The sequence below is a fragment of the Kogia breviceps genome, chromosome 4, assembly GCF_026419965.1.
Source record: "Kogia breviceps isolate mKogBre1 chromosome 4, mKogBre1 haplotype 1, whole genome shotgun sequence".
Lineage (NCBI taxonomy): Eukaryota > Metazoa > Chordata > Mammalia > Artiodactyla > Physeteridae > Kogia > Kogia breviceps.
In genome coordinates, this window is record NC_081313.1 from 170,384,693 (window position 1) to 170,407,534 (window position 22,842).

At 48.1% G+C, this 22,842-nt stretch overlaps 1 protein-coding gene and 1 pseudogene across 1 annotated transcript; both read left to right on the forward strand.

The window, feature by feature from the left end:
- The first annotated feature begins 744 nt into the window (after positions 1–744).
- SLC5A5 (solute carrier family 5 member 5) lies at positions 745–13,933 on the forward strand. Its single transcript, XM_059062512.2, has 15 exons — positions 745–1,437; positions 2,318–2,383; positions 2,761–2,812; positions 2,995–3,062; positions 3,982–4,136; positions 4,569–4,709; positions 4,790–4,919; positions 5,774–5,862; positions 6,583–6,695; positions 6,770–6,840; positions 7,295–7,381; positions 7,453–7,646; positions 9,855–9,979; positions 10,733–10,848; positions 11,964–13,933. Exons 1-15 carry the CDS (start codon positions 1,081–1,083, stop codon positions 12,126–12,128), a joined length of 1,929 nt encoding a protein of 642 aa, XP_058918495.1. The 5' UTR covers positions 745–1,080; the 3' UTR covers positions 12,129–13,933.
- A 2,167-nt stretch (positions 13,934–16,100) lies between these two features.
- LOC131755916 (chromobox protein homolog 3 pseudogene) lies at positions 16,101–16,854 on the forward strand (annotated as a pseudogene).
- The last annotated feature ends 5,988 nt before the right edge of the window (positions 16,855–22,842 follow it).

Here is a 22,842-nt window from a genome sequence, read left to right on the forward strand (position 1 = left end):
TGAATGAGGTACTTACTCTGTGCCAGGCTTTTGTTATGCAGGTTCAATTTATTCTTCTGAGGCAAGGGCTATTTTACCCCCATTTACAGATGGGGAAACTGAGACCCAGAGAGAAGCAAAGACTTCCTCCAATATGTATGCATTCAGGACTTGAATGCCTCCCACTCAACATAGCCTGAGGGCGGGGTTTGGTGATACCCTCCCTCTAGGCTCTAGAGAAAGGGAGTGGGTCACGGTGCCAGTTGGGGGCGGTAGTTTAAGCAGAGCAAACTTTCCTTAGGTGCAACCTTGAAAGTAAACCCCACGCCTGTGGGTGAGTGAGCTCCCCGTAGCTCAAGGTACAAAAAGCACAGAGGGGATTTGAATGGTGCAGCCACTGCTCCAGGCTGTGTGGCCTTGGGTGAGTGACATGCCGTCTCAGGACCTCAGTTTCCCCACCTGTCAAAGGGAGGCATTAACAGCTTATGGTCAGCGGAACGTGCCACACGAAGCAAGGGGGGGCATTTGGGAGCCTCCCCAGCTCCGCCACCTCACCCCCCAGCAGCCAACTATGTGTCCCGTCCCGGCTTATCCGATCGAATCCAGGAAGGAAAGGGTGCGGGTCCTGCCCGCCCCCACGTCTGGGGGCGGAGTTTCGCTGACCCGGGAGCCCAATAAATCCACAGCCCGCCGCCGCGAGCTGCCCCTTTAAGCCCCACCGAGACCTCCTGCAGTCAGCGCTGAGCACAGCTCCCAGGGAGAGGGACAGACGTCTGGGTGGTGGACGCACAGCGGCACCGGGCAGTCGGACCGAGTGGGAGGCCAGGTGGACAGACAGACAGACGGTGGAGACAGACACGAAGACGAAGAGGAGGGACGGGGAGACAGGCGACCCCAGCAAGGAGCCACACATTCCTTGCCCAGGGAGCCCCGGCCCGCGGGGGACCAAAGGGGACAGGCTTGCCGTGTAGCTGCCGAGGCCGAGCATCCTCCCACCTCTGCGCAGTCCTGCCTCCTCTGCCACTGCCAACTTCCCTTACCCGAGACACGCGGGGTGGCTGGAAGGGCGGAGGACACGCCTGGTCCCCTCACCCACACTTCATGGCCGCCGTCGAGGCAGGGGCGCGGGCCACTTTCGGAGCCTGGGACTACGGGGTCTTCGCTCTCATGCTGCTGGTGTCCACCGGCATCGGGCTATGGGTCGGGCTAGCCCGGGGCGGGCAGCGCAGCGCCGATGATTTCTTCACTGGGGGCCGGCGCCTGACTGCCCTGCCCGTTGGCCTCTCGCTGGCCGCCAGCTTCATGTCGGCGGTACAGGTGCTGGGCGTGCCGGCCGAGGCCTACCGCTACGGCCTCAAGTTCCTCTGGATGTGCCTGGGACAGCTGCTCAACTCTCTGCTCACTGCCCTGCTCTTCCTGCCGGTCTTCTACCGCCTGGGCCTCACCAGCACCTACCAGGTACCAGGCAGAGGCCCGGCAGCGTCAGGACCTGCCTGGCTGGGAACGCAGGGTCGCGGCGGGGGAGATCCTGAGGCTTTGAACTGCTGTACAGGGGGCCGCAGGGGGCCGCAGGCGGGCTCCTTAGTGCTTTAATGTGGGGGCCCCCGGGCGGACAGGTGGCGAGGGTTCTGGGAAGAAGCCCCAGGCACTGGGGCCAGGGGCAGGAAGGAGGAAGAGGAGCCGGGCGTCCGGATTCTCTTTGGTGGAAACCCGGTCAGGGCGTGGCCAGGCTCGGCCAGGGGCGCACTCACGTGCGAACAGGCACACACTTGCAACCCACATGCCTGGGCTTGCGTACATCCGAATGCTCGCCGGGCGGCGGGCTCCGTTTTCGAAATCCGACATCCCCGCTTCCTCCTCCCTTTGGCAAGGGGTTGCCTCTCTGCTCGGGTTTCCCAAACGTCAAACTGGGCTAATTACAGGACCTCCCTCCAGGGCAGTGGGCAAAGTGATTAAAATCTTGACCAGTGTACGGTAGGCAGCCAGCTACAGGCACTGTCTGTATCTTGCCGAAGTTGACTCAGAGAGGCGGCAGCCCCGGGGGACGATCAGACATGAGTGGGAGTGGGTGGGGCTGATGCGTACACACTTGATGGCTCAGTCCTCCTGGGCACACGCCATGTGCACAGGCGCGAGCATGGCGCGTGTGCGCAAGTGTGTGCAGATAGGTCGGAGTGTGTGCTCCTGGCGGGAGCCCCCGTGGGCAAGAGTGCGGAGAGCGCAGTTGCCCTCCCGAGGGCGGGCAGAAGCCAAGAGGGCGAGTGAAGGACCCCAGACGCCTCGGGCCCCTGGGTAGGGCCTGTCCAAGTGACCATGAGCCCTCGGCTCCTCCTTGCAGTATCTGGAGCTGCGCTTCAGCCGCGCTGTGCGGCTCTGCGGGACCCTGCAGTACCTGGTGGCTACAGTGAGTGGCCTCGGCCCCGCCCTCGCCCCCAGGGTCCAGCTCGGGTCAAATCTTGGTCGGTCCCGCCCACAGCCCTCTCCCTTCCCTCACGACCCCACCCCGTGGGTCCCGCCCCCACCCCGCAAAGCCTTGCCTAGGCCCCGCCCACAATCCTTCTGGCCCCGCCCCCAAGAGGCTCCATCCATAATACAAGTTTGGCGCACAGGCCTCTCTCATACGCGCTACCCGAGCCCACCGCGACCCTACATGGCCCTGCCCATCTGCCCCCAGTCACGTACCCCAACCACCCTTCTCCCCCTATATCCTAATGCCTTCTTCACCCAGGAGCCCCCCAATCCCCCCGCCCCTACTCACCTGCCCCTGCCCTCTACCTGCAGATGCTGTACACCGGCATCGTGATCTACGCCCCCGCGCTCATCCTGAACCAAGGTTTGACTCGGGGGAGGGAGACGGGGAGGGGACAAAAGCTTAGAGACTGGACCAGGGGAAGGAAGGGGCAGCCCTAGGAGAGACTTGGGAGGGAAGCATCCTCCTGGAGAGAAGAGGGCCCAAGACAGTGGAGGCCAAGTTTACACCCTGCACAGAGACCTAATGGGAGGGTCTCCTTGCAGTGACAGGGCTGGACATCTGGGCATCGCTCCTGTCTACCGGAGTCATCTGCACCTTCTACACTACTGTGGTGAATGTCCCCCTACCCCCACCGGACGTGGGGCTTCATGTCCACTGAGTGGGAGACACTGTGGGCAGGCCCATCCACTCCCTACCTTCCCTTCCTCCGGAGGAAGCCTGTGTCCCAACTGGGCCTACTTCCTCATCTTTATTATGAAAGGTGATTTGAAAGGTTTATTGCTGAGAGTCCAAGGACCATCTAGCTTCAGGCATGGCTGGATCCAGGGGCTACAACAGAATCCTCTGGGTCCCTCTCCCATCTCTAGGGATCTCATTAGCTCCAGGCTTCCACCCCTTTTGGCTTCCTTCCAGCAGCGAATGAGTTCCAATTTCAGGATTGCCTGGCTGAAGTCCCGGAAAGGCTCTGTTTGGCTGGTTCTGGTATTCTGTGAAGGATGAGCCATTCACAGATGTTTGGGTAGCTAGGATATTCTGATTGGCTATTCCTGGAGCTGGGAGCAGGGTTAGCTTCACCCAGATGACCTGGGTCGGGGGAAGGGGCTTCTCCAAAGGAAAATCCAGGGGCTGCCAAGACAAAAACATGAAGAACATGCCAAAGACATGAAGGCTGGATGGGTAAAAACAACAGCTGATAATAACAGTAGTACTAATAATGTAATAATGGTGGCAGCCATCACTCACTGAACACTTGTATGTGCCAGATGTTCTTCCAAATATTTTTCTTGTAGTAACTAATTTAGTCCTCACAATGATACCCTGAGGAAGGTACTGTTATTACCCCCATTTTACAGATAAGGAAACTGAGGCAGAGAGGGGTATTGGTCCCAGCCACTGCTGGAGGCCAGGCCAGGTTGGCCCCAGCTAGGTCCGCCACCTGACTCCTTCTCCCTCCTACCTCTGCCCTGTCCTGTAGGCCCCAGACAGATTCCCGTCTGACACCCTGTCTCCCTCTCTGTCACATCTTGCAGGGCGGCATGAAGGCTGTGATCTGGACCGACGTGTTTCAGGTCTTAGTGATGCTGAGTGGTTTCTGGGTTGTCCTGGCTCGCGGAACTATACTCGTGGGTGGACCTGGGCAAGTACTTGAGCTTGCCAAGAACCACTCCAGGATCAACCTGATGGAGTAAGTGAAAACATAAAGGGGCATACTGCCAAACGATGGAGCTGACATCTGTCTGCCCTGGGAGAAGCCAGCCAATGCCTCCTGCTCCAAGAAGCCCTCCTTGCTCCCCTCACGAGACTCTCCACGGACAGAACCCTGGCTCCCCCTCTCTATACTCCCATAGCTCCCATCCCTCCACTGGCCCAGACTTCTGCACCACTCCACCCCCTAGCCTAGACTGGGGACTGCAGGCTCTCAGAGCTCCCAGCTGAACATAGAAAAAATGTTTTCTGAGTGCATACATGGATGATTCAAACTCCTATTCAGACTTCAGAACCTACCCCAAATATCCCTTTAAGGCCCATAAGGTGCAGAATGGCTATCTGGGGCACTTTGGGCTGGTGAAGTCAGTGTGGCATCCCCACATGGCTGACTTGCCCTGCCCTCATCCAGCTTTGACCTGGACCCAAGGAGCCGCTACACATTCTGGACTTTTGTTGTCGGTGGCACATTGGTGTGGCTCTCGATGTATGGTGTGAACCAAGCACAGGTGCAGCGCTACATGGCCTGTCGCACAGAGAAACAGGCCAAGCTGTGAGTATTTGGGAGGGGCAAGGTGGATACTTCAGGGACGTGCTTCTCCCCTCTCCTTCTGAGACCACCTCTCCCCCCAGGGCCGTGCTCATCAACCAACTGGGCCTGTTCATGATCGTGTTCAGTGCTGCTGCCTGTGGTATCATCATGTTCACGTTCTACCTTGACTGTGACCCTCTCCTGGCAGGGCGTATCTCTGCCCCAGACCAGGTGAGTCTGGTCCAGGCTCCTAGGCCACTTCTATCTACCCACCCCCACTGTGAACCTCTGGATGAGTCTCTGCGGGTGAGAGTGGAAAAGTAGAGACAGCCTGTGCAAAGGTCCAGAGGCAGGAAAGAACTCAGCTCACAGGAGGATCTGGGAGGTGATGGGAAGCCATGGGAGGGAGTAGGGGAGAGGCATTTCAGACTCCCTGAAGGCTATCAAGGAGGAGATGGGACCATGGTCCATCATGAAACGATGACATTAACCACAATGACCCTCTCTCATGTCCCAAGTGTCTACTCTGTGCCTCATGCTGTTCCCTTCACAAGCAGTTAATTTCCCATCAAATCTTTCAACATGTGATGAGGCCAAAGTTGCCATGGCCCTTGACTTACAGATGAGGAAACTGAGGCAGGAGGTCATGGGCAGAGCAATTGCCTGAGGTCCACAGGCAAGTCAGGGGCAGCACCAGGGCCAAGACCTAGACCTGCACACCCTGGCGGGATCTTTGACCCTGAGGTGAATTCAGAGCTGGCAGAGGCTGCAAAACCATCCCATCAGATCCTCCTCTGGGGTCAGATCCTGGACTGTCTGACTGTGTAACCTAAAGCAAGGTGTGTACCTCTCTGGTCTCACTGGCTCCATCAGTAAAGTGGGGATGACACAGGACCTTGCCTCACTCAGGTCCCAGGGCTCTTTGCATGGTATCACAAAGTCAATCAACAAACACACACACACGCTAAGTGCCCACTGTGAGCCTGGTCTGTACAGGGTGCTGGGGATGTGCAGTGTAAGGACAGACAGAAGCCCCTGCCCTTGGGGTGCTGCTGTCCTGGAGGTTGACCCCCGACTCCCCCCAGTACATGCCCCTGATGGTGCTGGACATCTTCGTGGACCTGCCTGGAGTCCCTGGGCTCTTTCTGGCCTGTGCCTACAGTGGCACCCTCAGGTGAGTGGCGCAGCTTGCTCACTTGGCCATGTCTGAGCCCGTGGGTCCTCCTTGTCTGTACCAGCCACTCCCCTGTGAGACGGAATGTTCTGGGCATGTCCATCATTTACTGCTCAGTCCCCATCAGGTGGGCTCTGGCAAAGGGCACACCCTGGGCATAAGGACCCCAGCTCCGGAGTCTTTACCTTCTTATTGCCCGGCAGGGCCACACGAGACTCCTTTCCCTTCTTTCTGTCCTCCATCCCCCAAACAAATGTTTGTTAAGCACCTATGTGGCAGGTCTTGCTGTTCTAAACACTGGGGCACAGCCATGGCCAAGCGGTCCCCCACTCTTGCCCTCAGGGGCCTCACACTCTGGTGGTTTCAACTCTTCTACAGCTTCTGGCCTGCTCCTGCTGTGACCAGAGTTCCATGTGACTGTCCTCTGCACCCCACTCTTGCTCTGTAATGAGAACTTGTGTCATTTGTGTCCTTGGTCATGGGTGTCCTTGCTCCTGCAAGGGTGTCTCGGGTCTATGGGGGAGTGTGGAGATGTGGACATCTCCACTCCTGAGGAATTCTGTCGCCCCTGCCTCTGCCCTTGGGCTGGCTGGGGGTCCTGGCAGGCCAGATAGTGTGGGCAGCTGGGGACCTCCCCTAGCAGGTAGGCCCCAGGGGGTGTGTGGCCAATCCCTTGATGTGGCCCGAGGACACCCCTCCCCCCTCCCTTGTACCCGCCAGCACTGCATCCACCAGCATCAATGCCATGGCCGCCGTCACTGTGGAGGACCTCATCAAACCTCGGCTGCCGAGTCTGAGCCCCCGGAGACTTATCATCATCTCCAAGGGGCTGTGTGAGTTGGGGGGACCCGGGTGGGGGCCCAGGGCGGCCTCTCCCCGCTGACAGTGCCATCCCCATTCACTACAGCGCTCATCTACGGCTCGGCGTGTCTCACTGTGGCAGCTCTGTCCTCCCTGCTGGGGGGCGGCGTTCTCGAGGTGAGCCCCGCTCCCCACACCCTGCCTTAATCTCCCCAAGAGGTGAGGCAACATCCACGTTGAAACGAGGCTCCGAGAAGGTTATACATATCAGCGGCAGAACTGAGTTCTCACTGATGCCACAGGCAGGGTACTTCCTGCAGCCACCTGGCCAGAAGAGGCGGGGGTGGGGGTGGGGCATCTAGGAGGGGGAGAGGTGGCCTGGGGGCAAGAAGGGCCTCCTCCTGGCCTGGAGGTGGAACCAAATTTGTAAGAGAGAGAACCGGCATCTTTGGGAGAGAGGCAGGCACAAGGAATCCTCCTCCCCTTTGGGGAGTCCCCTCCCCTTTAGGGCACAGAGGAGTCTCAAGGTCCACAGTAGAATTCCCCAGGTCTTCCTTTCCCAGCGGGGAAACTGAGGACCGGAAAGGTGGGAGAGCTCTGCTCTCAGTCTCAACCCCACCCGCTCTCCCAGGGCTCCTTCACCATCATGGGAGTCATCAGCGGCCCCCTCCTAGGAGCCTTCATCCTGGGAATGTTCCTCCCCGCCTGCAATACGCTGGTGAGTGGGGGTGAGCTGAGCGAGGTGAGGGGCTGGGAGCAACCCTCCACTGACACTGGGTCCCCCATCAGGGCGTCCTGTCCGGGCTGGCGGTGGGCTTGGCGCTGTCGCTGTGGGTGGCCGTGGGTGCCACTCTGTACCCGCCTAGCGCACAGTCCATGGGGGTCCTGCCTTCATCGGCCGCCGGCTGTGCTGTGCCCTCGGCCAACGCCTCTGGCCTCCTAGACCCGCTTCTCGCCGCCAACGCCTCCAGCAGGGCCTCCAGGTGAGCGAGCTGGTCTGAGCGGGAGGCGTGGCCAGGGAGGGATCCTGGCCCCACTGAGAGGAGGAGCGGGGAGCAGGAAGAAGTGAGGGAAAGGCATTCCCAGCAGAGGGGAAAGAAAGTGCAAAGGCTCTGAGACCAGAGTTCAGTTTGTTTGTTTGTTTGTTTGTTTATGGCTGCGTTGGGTCTTCGTTGCTGCGGGTTCAGTTTGTTTGTTTATTTACTTATGGCTGCGTTGGGTCTTCGTTGCTGCGTGTTCAGTTTGTTTGTTTGTTTATTTATGGCTGCGTTGGGTCTTCGTTGCTGCGGGCAGGCTTTCTCTAGTTGTGGCGAGCGAGGGCTACTCTTCGTTGCGGTGCGCGGGCTTCTCATGGCGGTGGCTTCTCTTGTTGCGGAGCACGGGCTCTAGACGCTCGGGTTTCCGTAGTGGTGGCGCGCGGGCTGAGTTGCTTTGCGGCACGTGGGATCTTCCCGGACTAGGGATCGAACCCGTGTCCCCTGCATTGGCAGGCGGATTCTTATCCACTGCGCCACCAGGGAAGCCGTCCAGTGTCCAGTTTCGTGCATTCCCACTATGGTGAGGTTGGGATGGATTTAATGGGAGGAGTAAGGATAGGAGATGAGGTCCAGCCAGAGGAATCTGATTCTTTTCTTTCTAAATTGAGATATCATTTACAGACCATAAAATTAACCGTTTGAAAGTGGCTTTTAGTATATTCCCCAGGTTATACAATCATCACCACTAACTGAAGAGTATTTTCATTACCTCAAAAGCAAAAGCAAACAAAACAAAATAGACCAAAAAATAAAACTCTGTACACTTTAGCAGTCCCCATTTCTACCTCCCTCTAACCCCTGGCAACCACGAATCCAGTTTCTGTCACTATGGATTTGCCTATTCTGGACATTTCATGTGAATGAAATGGTACAATATACGGCCTGTTGTCTCTGGCTTCCTTCACTCAGCATGGTGTTTTTAAGGTTCATCTACATTGTAGTGTGTGTCAGTGCTTTACTCCTTTTATATCTGAGTAATATTTCACTGTATGGATGGATCAATTTTATTTATCCTTCATCAGTTGATGGACATTTAGTGACTGTGAACCGTGCTGCTATGAACATTTCTGTGCAAGAATTGGTGTAGACATATGTTTTCATTTCTCTGGATATATACCTAGGAGTGGAATTGCTGGATCATGTGGTAATTCTATCTTTAACTTTTCGTGGAGCCACCAGACTGTTTTCCACAGTGACTGCATCATTTTACATTCCCTCCAGCAATGTACGAGTGTTCCAATTTCTCCACATCCTCTCCAATACTTGTTATTTTCCTCTTTTAAAAATTCTAGCCATCTTACTGGGTATGAAGTGATATCTCATTGTGGTTTTGATTTGTGTTTCCCTAATGACTAATGATGTTGACCATCTTTTCATGTGCTTACTGGCCATATTTATATCTTCTTTGGAGAAATGTCTACTCAGATCCCTTGCTCATTTTTAAACTGGGCCATTTGTCTTTTCATTGTTGAATTGTAATTTATATATTCTTTATATCTTTATAATTCTGGATATTAGATCCTTATCAGATGTATGATTTGTAAATATTTTCTCTCATTCTGTGTGCTGTCTTTCATTCTGTTGACAGTATCCTTTGATATACAAAAGTTTTCCATTTTGATGAAGTCCTGTTTACCTATGTTTTCTTTGTTTTGTTTTGTTTGGCTGTGCTACGTGGTTTTTAGGATCTTAGTTCCCTGCCCAGGGATTGAACCCACCCCCTCAGCAGTGAAAGCAAGGAGTCCTAACCACTGGACCACCAGGGAATTCCCTCTGTGTTTTCTTTGGTTGCTTGTGCTTTGGGTGTCATATCTAAGAAACTACTGCCAAATCCAAGGTCATAAAGATTCGCAGCTGTTTTCTTCTTAGAGCTTAATTTGGTTTGATTCTGAGGGCAACAGGGCTCCATGCAGGGTGATGAGCAGGGACAGGATGTGACCTGAGTTACAGTTTAGTACATTTAGTAACCCTCCCCCTCCCACCCCCACACCCCCGCTTGTGTGTACAGAATGCCTGAGGGTGTTGGTGGGACAGCAGCTGGGAAGGGGAACTAGCAATAATGGAGGACTGGGCTGGGTCGTGGGAGTGGAGACAGGAAGAAGCAAATGGACTGGGAGTGGATTGTAGACTCATGCTCAACTCTCCCTCCCCCAGCCTCGAAATGGACCCTGATCAACCCACCTTCGCTGACAGCTTCTACGCCATTTCCTATCTCTATTATGGTGCCCTGGGCACACTGGCCACCGTGCTATGTGGAGCTCTCGTCAGCTGCCTGACGGGTAAGGAGGGCGTGTGGCATCCTTAGAGGTCGTCCTGTCCACCCCTCTGCCTCTAGGACCCACCAGACAGGGAGGGAAGGAAGGATCCTCCTGCCAGCCAAGTGGCCACTGTGTGCTAGCTGCATCTACACCCTGTGTGCTGCATCACCTTCAGGGCAACCCTCCACCTCGTGGGACTTGTCCTAGTTTGCAAAGGCAGAAACAGAGGCATCCTCTAGCCACCTCTCTATTCCCTCTTCGCCCCCCCAAAATTAAGCCTTTGCTAGAGGAAGTCGGGTAGGGCCACGAGACGCTGTCCCTGGTGCTGATATATCTTCTCATCAAGGCCTTAGCAACTCTGCGCTCCTCCAGGAATTCTGAATCCCATGGAGAAGTGGAAAGAGATCAAAAGAAATCAATAGAGATAATAGTACCTGTTCTCGCTTCCTGAGTCTCAGACTTTACATTCACCAGGCCTTTATAGAGTCTTTGTCTGTTGGGCAATATTCTAGACGATAGGGACATAGGAGTGAACGGAACCATGTGCTGGACCCTCCTGACCATCCACTGTTGTTCTATTACAACGCCTCACTGTATAGATGAGACAGCTGAAACCCAGAGAGGGGCAGAGACTTGCCAGTGTCCCCAGTGGGTCACTATCGGATCTCGGATTGGAAACCATCAGAGCTCTCCCTTCCCCTCCCCAGGGCCTGATCTCCGGTCCCCACCCCCCACCCCTCGCTAAATGATTCCATTTTCTCTCTGCCCCCTCAGGCCCCACCAAGCGCAGTGCCCTGGGTCCTGGTCTGCTGTGGTGGGACCTCACACGGCAGACGGCATCTGTGGCCCCTAAGGAAGAAGTGGCCACCCTGGATGACAGCTTGATGAAGGTCAGTCTCAGGGCTGTGCTCCCGGAGTTGGGGGAGGGGCAGTGAAGTGGCTTCGGGTGCTCTGTGTGTGGCCATCACTCAGGGAAGTGACAGGGTGAGTCAGCATCTTTGTCTTTCTCAACTTCTCCTTACCTCCAGTGGAAAGGCTCAGTTGGGAGCTAATGTGTCTTCAACACTTTCTATTACCCCCTTTAACAAGCACTGAGCAGAATTCATTTTCATTGTATCTGTTTTTACAATTACTTCCAGTCTATGGCAAGTGAATCTGGTTTGTCTTTTGGTGTTGATATAAAGTGTCTCCTGAAAAGAAAATTGCTTAATTCAAGAGTGAGTCAACTTAGGAAAAATCTTACATAAGAAACACCACAGGGAGTAGACCAAACCTTGGCCAAAGCCATGTGGCTGCTATTGGAATGTCCTGAGTTTAAGAAACATTGTCCCTGGGGGGTCTGATCCAGGCCCGCTCTTGCTTTGGATTCCCTGTTTCATTCCCTTATTTATTAAACACTTGCTGTGTACCCAGACCTGCACTGGCAGAAGCAGAAGAAAGCTAAACCAAGAAAGGAATAGGATCTAAGCAGGTGGTGAATATTAGGAAGAAAATAAAGCAGAATACTATGATGGGGATGGCCTCTTGGAAGAGGTGACATTAATAGAGTCCAGAATGAGAAGGAGACAGCCATAGGGAAATCTGAGGGAAGGACATTCTTGGTGGCGGGCACAGCAGGTGCAAAGGGTCTGAAGCCAGAGCAGACTCAACGGTGAGCGCTGGGGAAGGAGGGGATTTGGCTTAAGTGTTTTAAAGCTCCCTCCAGCTGCTGTGGGAAAATATTTTCTTGAAGAACAATAGGCAGAGTCAGAGAGAGGAGGTGGGCAGGCATCCATGGAAGCTGTGATGGCCTGGACTGTAGGTGACACGGGCATGGGGGAGAGAAGTGGATGGAGGTTTTGGAGGCGGAAGGGACAGGACTGACCTATGCACTGGACAAGGGGAGAGTGTGCAACTCTGCCGAGGTTCTGTCCTCCCAGGCCCTCTGTCCCCAACTGGAGGATATCTGAGCTGACACAGCAGAAGTGGTCTTTATGACAGGGTCTTTCTTCTCTCCTCCCCCCAGGGTGCTGAAGAGTTGCCCTCAGGAGCCAAGAGGCCTCCTGACTTCCTGCCCACTGACAAGGACCATCTGCTCTTCCTGGGTCAGAAGGAGATGAATGGATCTGGCTCCAGGACCCCAGGCAGTGAACATGACAAAGGTCTTGACCTGCGAGAGACAAACCTCTGAGACCGTCAGGGACTGACCACCTGGCATGGAACCCCAGGGGAGCCAATCCCAGGCCATGAGCCGATGGCCTTGGGCTCCTATTGGCTAGGCCACATCATATGCAAATAAGCTTGGGACTGCACGTCCCTGCCCTATGGGAAGAGGTGAAGCTCCACCTCCAGAAAGTCATTTTATCCTGCCTCCCCCTTCCAGCTGGACCCAAGTCTTAGATGATGCACCCCTGCCCACTCCCCCAAAAAAAGGCCAGATATTTCTCTACCTACAAGAAAAAGATGTTGGAGTCCCCTCTGGACGACATGGGAAATCCCCAGGCCCAACACTGGGGTCTGAGAAAGACCCCAGTTCTTCCCCGGGAGTTATCTGAACCTTAGCAATGATTTTGGAGGTCCTCAGGCCCAACCCCTTGTGCCCACTTCACAGGTAGGGAAACCAAGGCCTGAAAAGGGGCATTGACTTGGTCAGGGTCACAGAACAAACCAGAGACTCATCGAGAGTTGAAAACCAGCTCTCCCTCCTTCATCCCTTCCCTATTTTCCTCCCTTTTGAGGGACAGACGTCACATGGCCTCTGATCTTGTGAGGAGGAGGGGAGGAGAAAGGAGGAATAATGTTTTCAGCCTTCCTTCTGTGCCTGGACACTTTACCCATCTCATCCATTAAGGACCATGAGCCCACTTTACAGAGGAAGAAACTGAGGCTCAGAGAGGTTGCCTGAGGTCACACAGTGAGTTGGGTCAGGGCAGGGACAGACCTGGGTGCTGCATGATGCTGAGGCTCCGTTGACGATGTGTTGCTGGTATACAGGTGAGCTCACTCCCACATGCCGCGGAGCACTACTACAAGCCTGTGTGCCACAACTGCTGAGCCTGTGCTCTAGTACCCGGGAGCCGCAACTGCTGAGCCCACGTGCCACAACTACTGAAGCCTGCCCGCCTAGAGCCTGTGCTCTGCAACAAAGAGAAGCCACCGCAATGAGAAGCCCGTGCACCACAACGAAGAGTGGCCCCCGCTCGCCACAACTAGAGAAACCCTGCGTGCAGCAATGAAGACCCAATGCAGCCAAAAATAAACAAATTAATTAAAAATAAAAATTAGGTCATACTGATAAGAATGGGCCCTGAATCTAATGACTGTGTCCTTATTAGAAGAGGAGAAAAGACACGGACACACAGGGAGAAAACCATGTGGACAAAGAGGCAGAGATGAGTAATGTACCTACAAGCTAGGGGATGCCAAGGATTGCTGGAGTCACCAGAAGCTGGGAGTGAGGCAGGGGAGGGATTCTATCCTAGGGCCTTCAGAGGAAACACAACCCTGCCAACATCTTGATTTCGAACTTCGGGCCTCCGGTACTGCGAGAAAATTAATTTCTATTGTGTTAAGCTGTGGCAGACACAGGAAATGAACATACCCCTCCTGATCTGGCCTCTCTTGACCACTCAGAGACCTGGCCCTCTGTGCAGTCTGTTTTATGGAGACCTTTAGATTTGGACTTTAAAATGACCATCACAAATTTTAAATCAATGACTGAGTAAAGTGGGAACCAGACTTCCGGCTGGTTGATGGTGCTTCCTCAAAGCACAGTTTGGGGTGGGGCAGGGAGCAGGGCTGAGGCTTCCCAGTGCAGGCAGAACAAGCTGGTCTGGCTGCTGTTTTAGAGATCCAGGCATGTTGTTGTGTGTATCGGTAGTTCACCACTTACTATTGCTGAGTAGTACTCCACTATATGGATGGACCACCGACTGTTCATCCATTCACTAACATTCATGTTATTTCCAGCTTTGGGCTATTACAAATAAAGTTGCTAAAAACATTAGTGTACATGCTTATGTGTGAACTTTCATTTCTCTTAGGTCAATTCTTAGGAATGAAATGGCTGGATCCAACGGTAGGTGTATGTTTATTTTAGAAATTGTCAAACTGTTTTCCAAAGTAGATGACTCATTTTACGTTGTCACAAACAATATATGGGTTCCAACTGCTCAACATCCTTGACAGAACTTACATAGTCCATCTTTTTAATTTTGGCCATTCTAGTGTGTGTGGAGTAGTATCTCAATGTGGTGTTGATTCATATTTCTCTGATGACTGCAGATTTTGAACACCTTTTCGCATGCTTGTTATCTATCCATATAGTTTTGACCAAGTGTCATTCAGACCTTTTGCCCAATTCTTAATTGAGCTCTTTAGTTTCTTATTGTTGCAAGAATTATTTTTGTATTCTGGATACAAGTTCTTCACTGGTTATAAGCATTGCCAATATTTTCTCCCAAATTGTGTCTTGCCTCTTTAGTTGCTTAATACTGCCTTTGAAAGATCAGAATTGTAGTTTTGACTTCCGAAAAATTATAAATTTTTCTTTTCCTCTTTGTGGCAAAAATTACATAAAATAAAAGTCATGATTTTAACCATTTTAAAGTGTATAGTTCAGTGGCATTAAGTACATTCACATTGTTGTACAATCACCACCATCCATCTCCAGAACTTTTTATTCATCTGAGACTGAAATTCTATACCCATAAATACTAATTCCCAATTCTCCTCTCCCACCAGCCCCTGGTAGCCATCATTCTATTTCATTTTTTGGCTGTGCCAGGAAGCTTGCAGGATCTTAGTTCCCCAACCAGGGATCAATCCCAGGCCCCCTGCAGTGGAAGCTTGGAGTTCTAACCACTGGACCACCAGGGAATTTCCTCACCATTCTATTTTCTTTGTCTATGAATTTGACTATTCTATGGAGCTCATATAAGTGACTCATACATTATTTGTCTTTTTGTGTCTGGCTTATTTCATTTAACATAATGTCTTCAAAGTTCATTCATGCTGAAGCAGCTGTCAGAATTTCCTTCCATTTAGAGGCTGACTAATATTCCCCTGTATATATATACCACATTTTGTTTATCCATTCATCCATCAATAGACTTTTCGATCGTTTCCACCTTTTGACTATTGTGAATGATACTGCTGTGTCTATTGATGTCAAATATCTGTTCTATATTTGCTTTCAATTCTTTTGGGATTATACCCAGAAGTGGAAAACTGGATCATATGGTAATTCAGTTTAATGTTTTAAATATTGTTTTACATTCCTGTTTTAAATACTATTTAATTTTTAAAATACTGTTTTACATTCCCACCAAATATTAACAGACATAAAGAGAGAAATTGGCAGTAACACAATAATAGTAGGGGATTTTAACACCCCACTTACATCACTGGACAGGTTATCCAGATAGAAAATTAATAAGGAAAGACTGGCCTTAAATGACACACTAGATCAAATGTGTATCACACACTAGGACTCTCTCTCTCTCTCTCTCTCTATATATATATATATATATATATATGGAACATGCCATCCAAAAGCAGAATACACATTTTTTCCAAGTGTGCATGGAAAATTCTCCAGGATAGATTACATGTTAGGCCACAAAACAAGTCCCAGTAAATTTAAGAAAACTGAAATCATGTCAAGCATTGTTTCTGACCACAACACTGTGAGACTACAAAGCACCTACAAGAAAAAAAAAAACTGTAAAACACCACAAACACATGGAGGTTAAACAATATGTTACTAAACAACCAATGGGTCACTGAAGAAATCAAAGAAGAAACTTAAAAATACCTGACAAATAAAAATGAAAACACAATAATCCAAATCTATGGGATGCAGGAAAAGCAGTTCTAAGAGGGGAGTTTATAGAGATAAAAGCCTATCTCAGGAAATAAGAAAAAGTCAAATAAACAACCTAACTTTACATGTAAAGGAACTAGAAAATGAAGAACCAACAAAACCCAAAGTTAGAAGAAGGAAAGAAATTGTAAAGATCAGAGCAGAAATAAATGAAATAGAGACCAAAAAAGCAATAGGAAAGATCAATGAAAGGCCCCTCGCGGCCGCTGGGCGTGGGCGGTGCCACCTTCCCCTCCCCCCCGGCAGCGGCCCCGCGCACAGCTCCCCAGCCCCCTCCCCTTCGGATGTGGCTGGAGCTTGAGGCGCGCAGGGCTGGAGACGTTGCAGACCCGGGACCGGAGCAGCTCGGAGGTGGTGAATAATAGCTCTTCCAGTCTGCAATAAAAAATGGCGTCCAATAAAACTACATTGCAAAAAATGGGAAAGAAACAGAATGGAAAGAGTAAAAAAGTCGAAGAGGCAGGACCTGAAGAATTTGTGGTAGAAAAAGTACTGGACCGACGTGTAGTGAATGGGAAGGTGGAGTATTTCCTGAAGTGGAAGGGATTTACAGATGCATACAATACTTGGGAACCCGAAGAAAATTTAGATTGTCCAGAGTTAATTGAAGCATTTCTTAATTCTCAAAAAGCTGGTAAAGAAAAAGATGGAACAGAAAGAAAATCTTTATCTGACAGTGAATCTGATGATAGCAAATCAAAGAAGAAAAGAGATGCTGCTGATAAACCAAGAGGTTTTGCCAGAGGTCTTGACCCAGAGCGAATAATTGGTGCCACAGACAGCAGTGGAGAATTAATGTTTCTCATGAAATGGAAAGATTCAGATGAGGCGGACTTGGTGCTCGCAAAAGAGGCAAATATGAAGTGTCCTCAAATTGTAATTGCTTTTTATGAGGAGAGACTAACTTGGCATTCTTGTCCAGAAGATGAAGCTCAATAATTGTTTGCATTGCTTTTTATATATATTTATATATATATATAAAATCTGGGTCTTGGTCTTTTGATTTATTAGTGTGAAGAAATAACTACATTCTAACAAAAATCAAGTTTGATATGTTCGTTTTGAAGTAGTATTGGGGAAGCTGTTGGGTTTTGGGGGGGGCTTGGGGGGGTTGTTTTTGTTTTTTTTGTATCTGTAGTACTGGTTACTTTGAACAAATAAAAGCTTTCTGTAGTTGCTTCCTTTAGCAGAAGAGAAAAAAAAAAGAAAAAAAAAAGAAAAGATCAATGAAATTAAGAGCTTGATTTTGAAAATATAAGCAAAATCAATAAAACTTTAGCCAGGCTCATGAAGAAAAGAAGAGAGAGGGCCCAAATCAATAAAATCAGAGATGAAAAAGAAGTTATAACTGACACCACAGAAATACAAAGGATCATAAGATTACTACAAACAATTATACCTCAATAAAATGGACAACCTAGAAGACATGGGTAAACTCCTAGAAATGTAAAATCTCCCAAGACTGAACAAGGAAGAAACAGAAAACAGATCAATTACCAGTAATGAAATTGAATCAGTAATAATAATAATAAAAACTCCAACAAACAAAAGTGTAGGACCAGATGCCTTCACAGGTGAATTCTACCAAACATTTAGAGAAGAGTTAACGCCTATCCTTCTCAAAATATTCTGAAAAATTGCAGAGGAAGGAATGCTTCCAAACTCATTCTATGAGGTTGGCGTCATCCTAATACCCAAACCAGATTAAGATATCACACAAAAAAGAAAATTACAGGCCAATATCACTGATGAACATCGATACAAAAATCCTCAACAAAAAAATAGTAAACCAAATTCAACGATATGTTAAAAGGATCATACACAATGATCAAGTGGGATTTATCCCAGGAATGCAAGTTTGGTTCAATATCCACAAATCAATCAATGTAATACACCATATTAACAAACTGAAGAATAAAAATCTTATGATCATCTCAATGGATGAAGAAAAAGCTTTTGACAAAATTCAACATCCATTTATAATAAAAATTCTCCATGAAGTGAGTATAGAGAGAATATACCTCAACATAATAAAAGCCATATATGATAAGCCCACAACTAACAACATACTCAATGGTAAAAAGCTGAACGCATTTCCTCTAAGATCAAGAACAAGACAAGGATGTCCATTCTCGCTACTTTTATTCTACATGGTATTGGAAGTCCTAGCCACAGCAATCAGACAAGAAAAAGAAATAAAAGAAATCCAAATTGGAAAGGAAGAAGCAAAAACTGTCACTGTTTGCAGATGACATAATACTCTACATAGAAAATCCTAAAGATGCAAACCACAAAATTGCTGGAGCTAATCAATGAATTAGGTAAAGTTGCAGGATACAAAATTAATATACAGAAATCTATTGCATTTCTATACACTAATAACAAAGTATCCAAAAGAGAAATTAAGAAAACAATCCTATTTACCCTCACATCAAAAAGAATAAAATAACTATGAATAAATCTAAGGCTATAAGAGACCTGTACTCAAAAAACTATGACACTGATGAAAGACATTGAAGATGACAAAAACAGATGGAAAGATACACCATGTTCATGGATTGGAAGAAATTATATTGTTAAAATGACCATACTACCCAAGGCTATCTACAGATTCAATACAATCCCTATCAAAATACCAATAGTATTTTTCATAGAGCTAGAACAAATAATTCTAAAATTTGTATAAAAACGCAAAAGACCCTGAATAACCAAAGCAATCTTGAGTTAGAAGAACAAAGCTGGAGGCATCACACTTCCTGACTTCAGGCAATACTACAAAGCTACAGTAATAAAAACTGTATGGTACTGGCCACAAAAACAGATACATAGATCAATGGAACAGAATAAAGAGCCCAGAAAAAACCCACACATTTATGATCAATTAATCTACAACAAAGGAAGCAAGAATATACAATGGGTAAAAGACAGTCTCTTCAATGAATGGTGCTGGGAAAATTGGACAGCTACATGTGAAAGAATGAAATTAGGGGCTTCTCTGGTGGTACAGTGATTAAGAATCTGCCTGCCAATGAAGGGGACACGGGTTCAATCCCTGGTCTGGGAAGATCCCACATGCCATGGAGCACCACAACAACTGAGCCTCTGCTCTAGAGCCTGCGAGCCACAACTGCTGAGCCTGCATGCCACAACTACTGGAGCCTGCGCTCCTAGAGCCCATGATCCACAACAACAGAAGCCACTGTAATGAGAAGCCCGCGCACCGCAATGAAGAGTAGCCCCCACTTGCTGTAACTAAAGAAAAGTCCATGTGCAGCTACCAAGACCCAACACAGCCAAAAATAATAATAATAATAAGAATTAATAAAGAATGAAATTAGAACATTTTCTTATGCTATATACAAAAGTAAACTCAAAATAGATTAAAGACCTAAATTTAAGACTGGAAGCCACAAAATTCCTAGAAGAAAACACAGACAGGACACTCTGACATAAATCATAGCAATACTTTTTTGGATCTGTCTCCTAAGGCAAAAGAAACAAAAGCAAAAATAGACAAATGGGACCTAATTAAACTTAAAAGCTTTTGCACAGCAAAAGAAACCATTGACAAAATGAAATGGCAACCTACTGCATGAGAGAAAATATTTACAAATGATATGACTGATAAGGGGTTATTATCCAAAATATACAAACAACTCATAAAACTCAATATAAAAAAAGACCCAATCAAAAAATGGGCAGCTGACCTGAATAGACATTTTTCCACAGAAGACATACAGATGGCCTCAACAGGCACAAAAAAGATGCTCAAGATGGCTAACCATCAGAGAAATGCAAAGCAAAGCCACAATGAGATATGACCTCATACCTGTCAGAATGGCTATCATCAAAAAGAACACAAATAACAAATGTTGGAGAGGATGTGAAGAAAAGGTAACCCTTGTACACCATTGGTAGAATGTAAATTGGTGCAGCCACTATGAAAAACAGTGTGGAGGTTTCTCAAAAAACTAAAAATATAACTACCATATGACCCAGCAATTCCACTGCTGGGTATATATCCAAAGAAGACACAAAAACTAATTCAAAAAGATATATGCACCCCAATATTCATAGTAGCACTATGTACAATAGCTAAGACATGGAAGCAACCTAAATGTCCATCAACAGATGAATGGATAAAGAAGATGTGGTGTATATATACAATGGAATATACTCAGCCATTAAAAAGAATGAAATTTTGCCATTTGCAATAACATGGATGGACCTGGAGGGTATTATGCTTAGTGAAGTAAGTTAGACAGAGATAGACAAATACTGTATGCTATCACTTATATGTAGAATCTAAAAAATAAAACAAGTGAATGAATATAATACCACTGGGGGGAGGGAAGGGGGAGGGGCAAGATAGGGGTAGAAAATTAAGAGGTACAAACTAATATGTATAAAATAAAATAGACTACAAGGATATATTGTATCACAGGGAATATAGCAATATTTTATAGTAATTTAAATGGATGATAAACTGTAAAAATTTTGAATCACTATGTTGTACACCTGAAACCAATATAATATCGTAAATCAACTATACCCCAATAAGAAAAAAAAGAAATGCAACTGATTTTTTTGGGTGTTGATTTGCGTCCTGCAAAGTTGTGTTCTGAAACTTTGATAAAATGGTTTATTAGTTCTAACAGTTTTTTACGGAATCTTCAGGGTTTTCTGCATATGAGATCATGTCATCTGCCAAAAGAGAGAATTTTATTTCTTCCTTTTCAATTTGGATACCTTTGATTTCTTTTGCATGCCTAATTGCTTTGGCTAGAACTTCCAATACTATGTTGATAAAAGTGGCAAAAGCAGACATCCTTGTGTTATTCCTGATAGTAGAGGAAAAGCTTTCAGTCTTTCACCGTTGAGTATGATGTGAGCTGTGGGTTTTTCATACATGGTCTTTATTATATTAAGGTAGTTTCCTTCTATTCTTGGTTTGTTGAGTGTTTTTATAACAAAAGTGTGTTGAATTTCATCAAATGCTTTTTTTTTCCTGCATCATATGAGGCAATCATGTTTTTTTTTCGTTCAGTTTGTTAATGTGGGGCTTCCCTGGTGGTGCAGTGGTTGAGAATCTGCCTGCCAGTGCAGGGGACACGGGTTCAAGCCCTGGTCCGGGAGGATCCCACATGCCACAGAGTAGCTGGGCCCATGCACCACACCTGCTGGGCCTGCGCTCTGGGACCCATGAGCCACAACTTCTGAAGCCCAGGCGCCTAGAGCCCGTGCTCTGCAGCAAGAGGGGCCACCGCGATGGGAGGCCCAGGCACCGCAATGAAGAGTGGTCCCCGCTCACTGCAGCTGGAGAGGGCCCGTGAGCAGCAACAAAGACCCAACGCAGCCAAAAATAAATAAATAAAATAAATAAATTTTAAAAGAAATTTGTTAATGTGATAACTTACATTGATATTTTTCTATGTTGAACTATCTTTGTATTCCAGGAGTAAATCCTGCTTGGTCATGGTGTTTAATCTTTTAATGTGCTGCTAAAATCAATTTGGTAGTATATTGTTGAGAATTTTTGCATCAATGTTCATAAGAGATATTGGTCTGTAGTGTTCTTTTTTTCTATACTGTCTTTGTCTGGCTTTGGTATCAGGGTAATGTAATTTTTTTTTTATGTTGATGCTTTTTATGTTCACTCTAAGAAATTTTTGCTCAATTTAAGATCACTAAGTCATTCTCCTTTGTTTCCTTCTAGAAACTACACTGTTTTAAGAGTTAAACGTTTTGTATGAAAGGTTTTCCCATTTCTAATCCCTAGTGAACTACCTTGGCATCTTTTTTTTTTTTTTTTTGGCCATGCCCTTCAGCATGTGGGATCTTAGTTCCCCCAGGGATCAAACCCGCACCCCCTGCAGTGGAAGCGCGGAGTCTTATACACTGGACCATCAGGGAAGTCCCATTGGCATCTTTTTTTAAAAAAAAAAAATCAAGGAGCCAAAACATGTGTGGGGTTATTTCTGGACTCTCTATTTTGGCCAACTGGTCTATTTCTCTATCCCACAGTTTTGCATCCTCAGCATTACAGGTATTTGGGACTGGATCATTCTTTGTGGCAAGGACTGTCCTGTGCATTGTCAGATATTTAACAGTATCCCTTCCCTTGACTCACCAGATGCCAGGAGGACATCCCCGCCCACCCCCACTCAGTCTTGACAACTAGAAATGTCTCCAGACATTGCCCAGTATCCCCTGAAGGTGCGAAACCGCCCCTGGGTGAGAACTTCTGGTGTATGCCTATACCAGTACTACCTGTCTTTTTCTTCTTTCTTTTTTTTTTTTTTTTTTTTGGCTGCACCACGCAGCATGCAAGATCTTAGTTCCCCGACCAGGGATCGAACCCGTGCCTCCTACAGTGGAAGCACTGAATCTTGACCACTTTACCACCAGGGAAGTCTCCCAGTCCCAGCTGTCTTGATTACCATAACTTTATAGTAAGTCTCAGCAAGGCTCAGGGACTCTGAGCCTTTGAATGATGCTACTCAGCCCTTGTCCAGGGAAATGGGCCAGTGTATGTGGGTTCAGAAAAGCCATTGAGATTAAAGGAAAAAAAAAAAAAAAGTAAGAAAATCCAGGTGGCCATCTTGAGAACCTGGAATCCAGGACATGGTGCTTTCAGGTGACAGAAAACTAGGCAGGTGATAAAAAGATCAGGGTGGGGCTGCCCAGCACTCCAGGCAACAGGAAGAAAAAGCAAGTTGCCCAGCGATATCAATAGTCAGGTCTCACTTAGATTAAAAAATTAAAAAAAGAGAGAGAGAGTTAGTCTGTGCCAGAATTTCTCAGCCTTGGCACTGTTGACATTTTGGGCTGAATACTCCTATAGATCGTAGGGTGTTGAGCAGCATCCCTGGCCTCCACTCACTAGAGATCAATAACACCTCCTCCCCACCCCCGCCCCCCGCCGCCCAGTTGTGACAACCAAAGATGTCTCCAGACATTGCCAGTGTCTGGGGGGAGCACAGAATCATCCCTGGTTAAGCATGACTATTCTATGCCCCCA